General features: G+C 53.1%; 1 protein-coding gene across 1 annotated transcript; it reads right to left on the minus strand.

The window, feature by feature from the left end:
* Nucleotides 1-5,689: 5,689 nt before the first annotated feature.
* TLX1 (T cell leukemia homeobox 1) lies at nucleotides 5,690-11,838 on the minus strand. The gene is made up of 3 exons (XM_064464505.1): nucleotides 11,239-11,838; nucleotides 9,567-9,768; nucleotides 5,690-6,039 (listed from the first exon to the last, which is right to left on the minus strand). The coding sequence occupies exons 1-3, from the start codon at nucleotides 11,705-11,707 to the stop codon at nucleotides 5,817-5,819; spliced, it is 894 nt and encodes a 297-aa protein (XP_064320575.1). The 5' UTR covers nucleotides 11,708-11,838; the 3' UTR covers nucleotides 5,690-5,816.
* Nucleotides 11,839-13,018: the final 1,180 nt, after the last annotated feature.

The following is a 13,018-nucleotide window of genomic DNA, read 5'->3' on the forward strand; positions in this document are numbered from 1 at the left end:
ATCACAAACCAAATGCTTTCTGCAAATGCTAGATGAAAACCCGGTGAGGAAGAGTCTGGCCAGCCCTGACACTTGCCCAGAAACTGAGTATCAGCAACAGCAAGTACTGGGCATTAAGCAAAGTGACTTTCAAAAAAATTCTTTTTGCTGAGATATGAAGTCCCCAAGAAGTGGAGCTTTTCTCCATGTTTTCATCTATCCCCATCTTTGCACCACTTCCCAACTGTAGTTTAAAGATGTATACATTGATTGATATTTTTTAATCACTGCTTTGATATTTTTAGACGCTGCAGTCAAGGAAAGACAGACAGTTAACTGCAGCTCTCAGACCAGCAGGTTTACATTCTTTGCAGGCAACAAGAGAATGAGTTTTCTCAAGCCTTGCTTGTTCCTACTCAAAAATCAGAGCAGGGACTCCCCATCTATTTCTGCTCATGTTATTTTTGCTCCAGAAGCAGAAAGGCAAAGGGCAGCTGAGCTGACGGTAAGTACTGAATTTCCAGCCCCGAGGCAGCTCTGGGCAGGGGATTGCACCTTTCTGCAACAGGGGATTCGCACACTTTCAGCGCTCAGGGTTTCAGCTGGAGGTTTGGCGTATAGTTAGGAGTTACATAGCTAAGAGCTGCCAGAGCCAGCCACACGCTTACCGTGACTGACTGCAAGAAAAAGAAGGAAGCCAAAGATTAATTTCTAGACTTGGAAAAAATCAAGATTTTTTTTCAGTGCCTTTGGAAAAAAAAAAAAACCTCTTTGAATATGGTCTTAAGTTTGTCTTTAATAAATGTATAGAATCTGTTTAAAACTAACAAAATAACAATGAGTTTTTATCAACAGAAATTAATAAGGGCAAAGAATCTCCATCCTAATCTTGGGCAAATCCCGATATGCCAAACATAAATTTCCAAGTTTAAAAAAGGCAAAAATAATAACAACAACAACTATAATTAAAAAAGAAGTCCAAGTCCCAGCTAACTTCACAAACAAAAGATCTGCAAAAATGGAGACAATCTGGAGGTTTTGACTCCAGCAGAAGCTTGTTGTGATGATCTATAGCTTTGTATGCTTTTCTTCTTCCCTTAATATTTGTTAAAAAACGTTTTTTAAAATCTAATTTTTCTTCACAAATTGAGATCCTTTCATTTAGAAAATTTCAAACTGGGATATTTTTATAATTCTGAATCTTATTTCACAAAAAATAAGCTCACTGTTGCACAAAGAAATCAGTGTAACAGAGCCAGGCTGCTTCTGGCGGGGGGGGAAGAACAAAAAAAAATAAAACCTCTTTCAAAAAGTTCCAGCTGTCCCAGAACCCCGGACAGGGCTGGCTTTTTACTGTAACCCAAACAGTTTCCAGCAAAGCCATTTTCAGTTTTGTGATTAAATTGGCTTGCATTTTCTACCCCTTCCAGCTCACAACCGTGTGGTAAGCTGTCGGCAGCAGCGAGGAGGGGGCTGCCTCCCGCGGGGCTGGGCTCCCCCTGACGCCATGCCGAGTCAGCAGCCCTGGTTTTAAGTTGTTTGGTTGTTTATTTTTTGTGGGTTGGTTGATTAGAATCACATCCAAAAAATACTGATCAACAGTCCTGGTGAGGTAATGAAAATGATCCTATATATGAGTGTTTACGGGGTCAGAGCCTCTCTTTATTATCAATTATACAAACCAAATTAGAAAAACCATACACTCGCCTCAGTCCTCCTCCAGCAAATGCCACATACAGGTGACTCTCACAGATGTTGCTGCAGGAAAAATATAATTAAATATACATCAAATGCCCCATAGATAGGATAATGCAGCCGAAGAAAAGCCACTTATAGCTTTTACCAAGTACTCACGCAGAAATACGAGCATGCACGTACCACAACAGGCCAAACGTGCTGGCCCATGCCCAGGAAAAAACACCACTGCAGGCTTCATTCAAGGCAGGAGGCTCCAGTAAAGACCCTTCAGCCTTTCTCCATGCCCATCCCTCCACAGAGATAAACCAACTGATACTCATTTGGATGACTCATGTGCTTAACTAATTGGCTAAATGGGGGCCAGACCTCTGGTTCCCCCCTGCCCACATAGTTTGCTGAGCTGGGACCAAACCCAGACAACCACAGCACGTCCAGCTGGGCTTCGTCTCTTCCAGCTCCGCACAGATGTTTAATACTCCGCTTGCTTGTGCAAAGGCGGTGCTTCCTCCCCCCCCACCAGATTTTACCTTCAAAAGCTCAGCACGTCCATAGCCAAAACAACACAATCGATAGATCTTGGCGGCCTGCATGACCACCGTGTGCTCTCCTGCGATGCCCACGTGCCCTCGGCTGCACGCAGGCTTTCCCCCTCCAGCCCGAGTTCATTCTACCTCAGTCTGTATTTCCTAGATACAGGCAAACAGTGGAAAAATATTTCTTCCTAACTCCCATTTCACATTTGGGATTCACTATTTTTTGAGATAGAGGGAAGGGGGAAATTACTTTCAAGGCATCTTAATGCAATTTATTCCTGTTCCAAGTAGGTATAATGCAAAAAATTAAATCAGCCTTCAATGTGGTATGGATGGCCCCAGGATACGGCTGAGGTGATGTCAGTCTACAAAACATATCATTATGTGTCATCATTTCATGTCATTGCTTATTGATTTAATTCCATCATATTTCAGGCAACTTTTATTGTCTGGGTACAGATCATTGTATTAATAACTGGAAGCACGTATGCAGATATCAAAAACACCTCCTGCCAGTAAACAAATTTTTAAAATTAATCCAGGAGAAATATTTTAACAGAAACCCCTTCCAGAAGCAATTGTTCCAGCAACAAGAAAGACCGGACGACTATTTTTCTGGTTCCAGTGTTACATATATATTGTGATTTCTTATTGCGATTTCTTTTTTTTTTTTTCCTTTTTGGTCTTTTTTCTTAACAGGAAAGATTGATAAGAAAAGGAGGAAGTCAACGGTTTCAAGAACAAGGTGTAGCTAAATATTGCCTCTAAACACATGCCCTCAAATGCGCATTATCATATGTTCGACTTCGCTGGGGAACATTTTGGAATATGAACTGAATAATATGGATATTATAAAATTACTGTCTTGGAATTAAATTTTAAGATATTGCTGTGTCATAATAAAAAAATAGAAAACACTTTTAATATCAACAGTGAGCTCCATCATCCTTTTTTATTATTATTTTGTGGTTGCTGCTTTTCCTACACAGAAACCTTGAAAACAAAAACCTACACTGCAACAAACTGTAAACCATTAAAGATTTCTACACAGCAATCCCTCCTGAAAGAATAAGCCCTAAGCCCAGCATTACCTTTGTATGCAAAGTTGGGCATGTATGAAATAATTAGCTCAATCAGCTCCTAAAAATCCGTCTATTCCGGATGGTATGAAACAGAATTCAGACAAAAGACTCTGTGAAATTTATCCTGGAAAAAAATACAAAGTATTTTATTTTAGCAGTTTTGGGGGTAATCAGGTGCCTTTTAAAGATATCTCAAAAAATGACTGTTCTCTGTATTTACTTATTCTCCTGTGTTTTATCTTTTTTTTTTTTCTCTTTTTGGCTTCTTGTCTCTCCATCGCTGCAGATGTTTCTCTGTGTTCACTCGCGCATTGGACTGCAGGATGGGAAAACCCTGCAGCACCATAAATTTTCAGCCCCATTCTGCAATAATAGATTTTGGATAAAGCAGGCTGTTCATACGCTCCCTTAACAAGCTCCCCAGCAATGCTGCACCCAGAGGACCCAGCTCCAGGAGCGCTATCAAACGCCAGGTCCAGCTGCACCGCAGGCTCAGGGTATTTTGTTGCACACACCCCACAGGCAGCCTGGCCCCCAGGGCCACGTCAGGGGGTCCACGCCAGCGGCTTGTGGCTGGCCGCCCTTTTCAGTCCTCTCCTCCAACATCCTTCACCCGGTAATTCCCAGTGCTGGAAGGAGACGCCAGGCTGAAGTCAACACAGCTTCTCTGGCCGTGAGGGAGTGGGAGTTTTCCAACCACTTTGCTTTTCCTCTGAGAAAGGCTTGCCTAGCCTGCGACGATGTCCCAGCTAAGGCTAAGTATGAATGCAAAACAGGTCCCTAGAATAATCCCATAAGAAATTGTCTCTAAAATGTATTCTTGCAGATTTCTTTATAGCCAAATGCCACTTTCTATATAAAGTTTGAGATGCGAATATCTCTAGACCCCCCCAGCCCAGGCAAGACTCCTCTCTAAGGTCTTGTTAAAGAAATTATTCAACAAGTGTTTACAGCCAAGCCCCTGTGTGATTCCCTCCACCCTCAGCACACCCCTCAGAAGGGCTTCAGTCAAAGCCGGTACTAAATGCACTGCTGGGTGAAAGCCTGAAAAAGTTTAGAGGATTAGGGATTAAAATACAGCAAATTACCTCTGGAGCTTCCGAAGCCAAGCGGACCTGAGCAAAGTCAAATGGAAATGCTGACTCTATTTGCATTTTAAACAAATGGCAGAGGCTTCGGCATTAGCTGTGATACGCCGTCTCCTCTCAGGGAACCAACAGACATGGAGGAGCAAGGCTTTAAATGATTTATTCAGTACCCTGGAGATTTTTTTTTTATTTTCTTTTTTGTTTCCACATAAATTACACAAGCACTTTATAAAATGAATACACATAAACCACCTTATAAGTGCATAACTTAAAAAACCCCAAACGAACGAATGCCTTTAAAAATCTCACTGAAAATAGGTTTTCTGATTGCTTGTTTGTACTAGCTGCTTAAATTGGCAGTGCTGTTTTAGATTATAAGTAACTGAAAAATATATACTGTGTATATATATTCCTGGCATCTGCTATAAGAAGTGCTTTGTTTAATTGTCTCTCATTCCCTCGGTACAATTAAAGAAACGACTAAGTTAAATGGTTGAGAGTGAAATCGATTTTTTGCCATCAGGAACTGCCTTCTAAAGGGAAACAGGTAAAATAAAACATTGGACAACATTTTGCAAATGATATGGAAATAATCCATGGAAAGAAACTGCATTACCCCCGCCAACTGCCACCAAGGTCTTCTTGTTATTAAAATACAGGCTGATGGGCACGGAGTCCATGGCAGCCGGGGACAGTTTGGGCTCTTCATACAATTGAGATATCATATTTACCGTCCTCAGGAGTCTGTCAGATGCTTCTCCTATTCTTCCCTCGCAAGAAAAAATTAATGAAAAAGGGGAGGAGAGACGGCGAGGTGAGATCCGAAGGGTTCCCATCTGGCGCAAGCAGAAATTGCTGCTGTTTCCTCCATTTGTTGCATCCCCAAACGTCTCCGGCACAGACGACCCAAGGAGGCTCGCGGCAGAGACGTGCTTTCCAGGGAGCCTCCTCCTTTTGTTTCAAGCCATCAATCTGAGGTGTGTGTGTGTATATATACATCTATATATATATATGTACTTTTTAAATATATATACGGATATATATGGGTGACTCCCGGCTTTGCACCACCACCAGCAGAATCCAAAGGAAGTTTTCTCTCCCCCAGCAAAGTGAACGCTGGCGGCTGTGTTTGTCAGGGCTGGGCTTTTTGTCTGGCAGCATGTCAGCAAGTTCATGGTCGGCACCAGAGACTTTCAAGAGAACAAAAGGGCTGGGGGGAGGTGAGACACCACTGCTGCTCCAGCGACCACATGGGCGGAGAGAGTTTTTGGGGTCGTTCCCCTTCCTTTCGGTCCTCGTGGAGGGTTTCCCCAGCTGGATGCGTGGGATGCACAAGCGGCTGGAGGACTGCAGGGTGCCAGCCTTCCCTGGGGACAAACAGGGATGCCATGTGTCCCACCAGCAGAAGGTGCACATGCCATCATCAGGTGCCAGCCTTATTCACAAGCAGAGGCGACAGTGGTGACGCTGGTGATCTTGGTGGAGTCGTCAGACCAAGGCTGGAGGTTCTGGAGAGCGAAGAGAGAGGAGTTGTGGACACAGATGGGGTCGGCTTGGATGGGCTGGTTGATGGTTTTTTGGAAGGCCTCCTGCTGCAGCTGCATGAGGATGCGGTTTGCTTGCTGCCGCTCGGCCTCCCGCTCCTCCGCTGTCTGCCTCCTAGGAGAGAGGGAGTGGTCAGGGGGGCCTGGGGGAGCAAAGGAGGGGTATCTCCAGAGAGAATGGTTGCACTTGGTGCTTAGGGCTGGGGGGTAGGTAAAGAGGGTGCCTAGCCATGGCGTGGTCCCACATCCCCTGCACAAACTGCCAGTAATGCCATAAACTGGCTGTCTTACCAGTCCCAGCAAAAATAGCTCTGATCAGGAGCGAGGCAAGACATCACTGAGTGGCAGTGCCACACGTCTGGAAGATGGGCAATGTCACCCTGGGCATCACCTTCCCTGCACCCAGGCCTGCCACCTCTGCTGCCAGGCTGCAGTGGCCAGCTGATGAGAGTCTGAGTGAAGGCAACAACACACCCATGGCAGGGAGGACAAAAATCAGCAAAACGTCGGCTAAACACTAGAAACACATTTTTAGCAGTGAGAAGAATCAAAACTCAAGATAAACTGTCTAGGCAGGAGGAAGGAGGATATTTTTAAGAACAGGTTGGACACATGTCTGTCTGGAATGACACCAGCAGAGCTGATCCTGCTGAGGTGGGGATTAAGGGGCCTGCAGGTGTCCTTTCCAGCACTGGTAGGGTCCCAGCTCTGGGCAGTCCAGAAGGAGGGAATGGGATAGGTAGGAATGGCCTGAACACACTTAAAAGCACAATGAAAATCACACACACACCCCTTGCTGAGATGGCGGGTCAGTCTGGAGACTGCAGCCTGCCGTCACCTCTGCTTTTACTGGTGAACATTACCTGACACCTCCAGTGACACTGGGAAAACCTGGGGGCAGCTCATGGTGCCAGTCCCAGGACTGGCCGCCCCTCCCTCACTCACACCCCTGGGCCCAGCTTGCGCTCTCCTGGCAGCTTCAGTGGATCAGTGACAGGGGAAACGGCACCTTTCTAATACAGCAATTCAGTGGGACGTGAGACTTCTCATCTTCTTTGGCTGTGGGGATTGGAAGTGGCAGCTCTGAGCTCTGCAGTGACATCTTGGAGCACTGGGTGGGGGTCCCTGGCTCCCCACCAGGGAAAGGGGCAAGGGCTGGATGTGGGTGATGGGCCTCTGGGGCACCCAAGCTTCCAGGCGTGTGGCCACAGCTCCCGCCTGGGAGCAGGCACCTCTGGGCTCAGTCCCGGCTCTAATCACTGTGTCAACATCTCATGTCAGCCATCTTGGGGAGAGGGGGCTCAGAGCAGCCCCAGCCCTCCCCACGCAGCCTGGGAAAGGCTCCATCTCTGCTTTGATGAATATTTAATGACTCCCTGCACAATGAAGAGATGCTCTGGGAAGAGGGAGGGAGCCCCACATCCAGGACAGTCAGGAGCACAGTGGCTGTGAGCACCTGGCTCCCAAATATCTCCCTGCTCCAAGCAGCTAGCCCATTCATGTCAGGCTGGGGTTTGCAGGTACAAATCTGCTTGGATGGAACTAAACCTCGATGCCTGTGTCTCAAGCAAGAGCCCAAATCTGGGGAGGGGATCACACAGCCACTCCAGCAGAGACACCTGGGCAAGGGGCAGAGGCCAGACTCTCCCCCCAACTTGCTTTTACTTAAGCAGTTAAATTCCTCAAAGGGCTTAAAATAACTCTCTCTTCTCAGATATTCCCCGCTGCCCAGCTCACACTGCGCCTGCAAGAGGCTCCTTCCAGCACCCAGTGCTCCAGGCACTGTTTGCAGCCCACCACCGCTGCACAGGGACCCGGGGCAGCCCACCAGGCATGCCAGGAGCACCCGCATCTCCACTGCAACGCCCAGCGTGCACAGATGCAAAGAAGCAGGGCTTATATGCCTGAGTCCCTCAGGCTCAGGCTGGTGGGACTCTCCCATGTCTAATACTACGGCTGAGGTCAGGCTGCAGACTTTCCCTTAGGCAGAACCAGGATTTTGGTTCTCTTTACCCAGCTATTTTTTTTTGTGAAGCATATTAATAGGTTTGTATCCTTGGCTCCTTTGCCAAAGGGGGCTGAACTTGACCAACAGACACAAAGAGTATTGACAGAGAGACGGAGAGCCAGCCAAGCTGCGTTTGCCTCACTTCCTTAGGAAACCAGGTTAGAAGACACAGCTGACCCCTTTCGCAGGCTGCAGCAGGACTGTTCCTCCTCCAGGGCTCTGCTCCTGGCTAACGGAGATCACTCCAGCTGGAGACTTCCTGGCACTTGGGGAGCTGCTCTTTCTCGGCATCTTTAGGGAAGGACTTGCTGAGAGTAGGATTCACCCACAGCCCTAGTTTCAAGTTCCTTGTCCCCCATTTCTTAGCCAACCTCTGCATCTACAGGCAATCACCGTCCCATTCACCCTCGGGGAGTCACTGGTGAAGCCCTTTTCCCCCACATTGAAGAAGCTACCGTCTGCTGAGTCCAAGCACCCAGTGCTCTGCACCCAGCAACACCCGCCTCCTCTGACCTGCCAGGGGAGCTGCCCCTTTGCTCAGGTCCCCTACCGCAGGGTGCCTGCCCCCAGCCCGGGGCAGCGCAGGGGATGCTCCCAAAACTGGGATGCCTCCCCCGGGGACACCCCAAGAAGCTACAGCTTGGGAGGGGCAGTGTCATGGCAGTGGAGCCTGGGAGCCTCCATGTGAGCCCGGCCTCCTCTTCCTCTCCTGCCCGCCTTTACCAGCAAGCCCGACAGGAGGCGGGGGGGGGGAAGGAAAAAAAGAGAGGGGAAAAAAAAAAGGGCATTTTGGTAAGAAGATGCCGTAAACCCTGCGGGGTAAAAATTTTTTGCATTGTGCAGGATCTGGCTCCCAGGCTGGGGTGTGGCTCTGGCCCAGTGCCCGAGGGTCCCGCTGCCCTCATGGCAGTGCACTGACGGCTACGGCTCCGCTCCCGCTGCCCCCTGGGCCTGGCCAGGCTGGGGATCCCACAAGCTGCTCTGGGGAAAGAGGTGCTCTAGCTGCCGCACCCACAGGGCCCCCAGTGATACTGCCTACACCCACCACACACCCCTCTCCGCACAGCACACCATGCGCATGCATATGCGCACACCCGCTGATCCACATTGCATACGTGCACACCTACTTGCACGTACAGCCAGTGTGCTCACACAGCTCACACACACACAGAATGCACACTGCCTGCACACACAGTACACACACATCCATATGCACATCTGGCTTGCACGGTCACCCACATGCATGCTCACACACACACGCACAGGGCCTTCCCACGAAAGCGTTCACACATGCAGTGTGGAGTTACACACATGTACCCTGCTTGCGCACACAGGTGTGCGCACACTCACACTCCATGCACACACAAGCACGTGCGCAGACGGCCTACATGCACACCACACACCCATCCACTGGCAACGCGCTCACAGAGCTGTGCATGTACACATGCACCCCCACACATGTATATACATGCATTCACGTGCACACACACGCACGATCCCCCCAATGCATGGGGGGGCTTGCACCCCCACAAGCAGCCACCAGCGCCGCTAGCAGAGCCGGCGGCAGCCAGGCCTGCTCCCCCAGTCTGCCCCAGCACCTGCCCCCCGGCTCTGCCAAGCCCCCAGCCCCTCACCTCCACTTGGTGCGTCGGTTCTGGAACCAGGTCTTCACCTGGGCGTCTGTCATCTTGAGGGCCTTGGCCAGGGCAGCACGCTCGGCTGAGGCCAGGTACTTCTGCCGGTGGAAGCGCTTCTCCAGCTCGCATATCTGCAGGCGGGTGAAGGAGGTGCGCGGCTTCTTCTTCTTGGGGGGCGTGCGGTTCTGGTAGGGGTGACCTATACGGCGTGTTACAGTGAAGGGTGAGAGGGCCACTGGGGGGGACATGGGAGGAGGGGGGATGAGAGGCAAAGAAGCAAGCAGCGACACATCAGCAGAGGGGCTTCGGCTCCCGGGCGCTGGGCTGGGGACCCCCCCGCTGCAAAGCCGCCGCTTCCCCGCCGGCACCCGCGCATGGGCTGTAAAATCGCGGCGGCGGCCCCGGCGCTTTCCGCGGGCACCGCTCGGCCGTGGCGGCGGGGAAGGCGGCCGATCGCCCGGGGAAGTGCCCGGGGAGAGCCCGGCAGCGGCAGCCCGTCCCGGCGCCGGGCCGAGGCTCCGCGCTTCGTGCAAACGGGACTCGGCTTAATTTCGTTTGGGCGCGGCGGTGACCGCCGCCGTCCTCACCCCGGCGCTTCGTACCCGGGAAATAACTTCCCGGGCTAGAAACGGGAGTTGCGATTCCGTTTTGGTTTGGGGTTTTTTTTTGTTTCAAATTATTTGTCTTCTTTTTGTCCCTACGAAAAAAATAATTGGGGAAAAACTCGCGGCGTGTTTCGGCCGGGCCGGGGATCGGTGAAATTGGGCGCGGCGCCTGCCCGGGGACGGGCCCGGCCGCCGCCGCGCCTCGGCCGAGCGCCGGCGGGTCGAAATTAAACGTGAACTTGGAAAAACCGGGCCTCGGTTTCCGCCGCCGGGAAGAGGGGCCGGTGCGGGCGCCGCGGGAGCTGGGGCTGATTTTTTCTCCCGTTGTAATTTCGTTGCTTTTTTGGTTTGTTTTTTTCTTTTCGTTGTTTGAGTTTTTGCTTTGTTAGTGCCGAAAGACGAGCCCAGATACATCTGGAAACGGCGGCGCGGCCAGAAAGCGGCTCCAGCCCGAGCCCGGCTCGGCCCGGTGTTGCAAAAAGTTCTCCTCTGGCGGGGGAAAGGCTGAGCCGAAACCCACAGTACCGGGGAAAAACAGCCCGGTACTTTACGCACGGGAAAAACGAGCGGCCGTCAAAGGGCCAGCCTTCCCGAGCCGGCGAGGCCGGGGCCGCCGGGCTCCCGTCCCCGGGCCGGGCTGCGGCCCCGGAATTTAACCTCGGGTTTAAAGGAAACTTCCCCCGGGTCTGTGGCGGCTGGCGGGGAACGGGCAGCCGTGCCCGGGGCTGGCGGCCGGTGTGCGTGGTTTGCCGTCCCGTTGTGTCCCAGCTCGCCTTTCCCGGGCCGCATCCCAGGGAAACAAAACAAGAGAGGAAAAAAAAAAAAGGCAAAAAACCAAACAAAACCAAACCCCAAATCAACGAATTTAGGGGGACTGAATACGCCTGATTTTCCACCCCTTCTTGCTTCTAGCCTCCTCTGGGACCGGCTTCCCTGGGCGGCCCGGGGCGGGATCCTGCGTTCCCCGGCGGGCACCGGCCGCCGCGCCGAGGCCGGGCGGCGGGGAAGGGAGCGGGGCAGCGGGAGCAGGGAGGGAAGAAGGGGGTCCCGGTGGCCCGACTCACCTGTGAACCTGTCCTTTGTGTACCGCCTGTTGCTCTCCATCCAGGGGAAGGTGAGCCCCGTGAGACTGTTCATGCCGTTCACCGCCGGCACGGCGGCAGAGAGGGGCTGGTGCACGCCGCCGGCCACCGGGCGATGGGCCGGGACGCGGATCACGCCCCCGGCCGAGCTCAAGGTGTTGCCGTTCATGCTCACCGCCATGTTCACGTTGTAGGAGCCGGGCAGGCCGCCCATGCTGCAGGAGGTGCCGGTGTAGGCGCCGGCCGCGCCGCCGCTCGCCCCGTAGCCACCCGTGACCGTGTTGTAGGCGCTGCCCACGATGCAGCCCAGCCCGTAGTCCGCCGAGTCCTGCAGCCGCGGGTGCGATACCATGCAGCTGCCCGGCTCCGACGTGTTGAGGATCTGGTCGATGCCGAAGCTGATGGGCTCGGCTTGGCCTTGGTGCAGGTGGTGAGCCCCGAGGTGCTCCATGCCGCCTCCCGGGAGCCCCCGCCCGGCCCCGGCAGCGGAACCGCGCCGCACAATGCCCCGGAGCACCGGGGCCGGACCGCCGCCCCGGGCAGGGCAGCACAGCCCCGCACCGTCCCGCAACACAGTAAGAGCAGGCAAGGGAGCCGCGCACAGCCGGTACACGCCGGCTACGCGCTCAGTCCCATAGCACGGCGGTCGCGCACCACAAGAGGCACCAGCAGAGCCACGCACAGCCGGGACACGCCAGCTACACGCTCAGCCCGAAGACACAACAGCAGAGCCATGCGCAACCGAGGCACGGGAGCTAAACCACCCCGCAGCCCAGGACACGCCAGCCGTGCCCAGCCGACGCGCAGGAGCTGCCCACTGGAGACAAAACCGCGCCACGCACACCCCCTAGACCCAACAGCCTCCAGGAGCAGAGACGTGACACGCACACCGGTCCCGTTCCGATGAGACCCGGCACCCCCCACGCCACCAAGACACAACTACCCAAAGGCAGGATCCGCTCACCCACGACACACACACAGACACGAGAGTGCCCCGGGAAGCCCTGGCCGCCGCGGGCGGTGGGGAGCCAAGAGCCCCGCGGAGCGGAGCGCGGCCGCGGCGGAGTGCGAGCGCCCGCCGCCCCGCTTGCCCATCAATCACGGTAGCCAAGGCCTGCTGCTCCCGGGCCCTCACTCTCCATTGGTTGGATGCTGAAAGGAGCCGAGTGAATGACAGCAGAGAAGAGCACACGAAAAAAAGAGTTTCTTCTTCCCCAGCTCCCCACCACCCCCCACCAAAAAAAAAAAAAAGATCACCAGCCGGCTCGGCCCTATAAAGACAGGGCGCGCGGGGCCGTGGGTAAAGGAGCCTTTGGCAGGCCGTGCTGTTCGGGCCCCCATTGCGACAGACACCGGGCAGTGGACGGGGGGACATTTAGTCTCAGAGTTTGTGGCCTGCTGGGGAGGGGGGCCCTGGCTGCCAGCCCTCACAGGCATTTCGGATCCTGGGCCGCAATCCCCGTGGGCTGCCAGTTAATCCCGTGTAGAGGCTGAAGCCGGGGGATCCCCTCCTGGAGGGGTCCCAGACCTGCCGTGCCCCTTTTCTCTGGAGGGTTTTTCTCAGTTTCAAAAGTCAGCACCTCTGAAACAGACACGGAGGAAGAGGAGGGGGCTTCCCCATCTCCAGAGCCTATTACGTGTACATGGATGTGGTCTGAAGGGCTCCCATAGGTGCCCAGGTCCGTGAAGGGGATACTACAGGAGGAGGCTATACCATAGGAGGAGGCGATGGGCGCCCGGGGTACACATCCCCAGAGAGAAC

Source organism: Phalacrocorax carbo, chromosome 12, assembly GCF_963921805.1.
Source record: "Phalacrocorax carbo chromosome 12, bPhaCar2.1, whole genome shotgun sequence".
Lineage (NCBI taxonomy): Eukaryota > Metazoa > Chordata > Aves > Suliformes > Phalacrocoracidae > Phalacrocorax > Phalacrocorax carbo.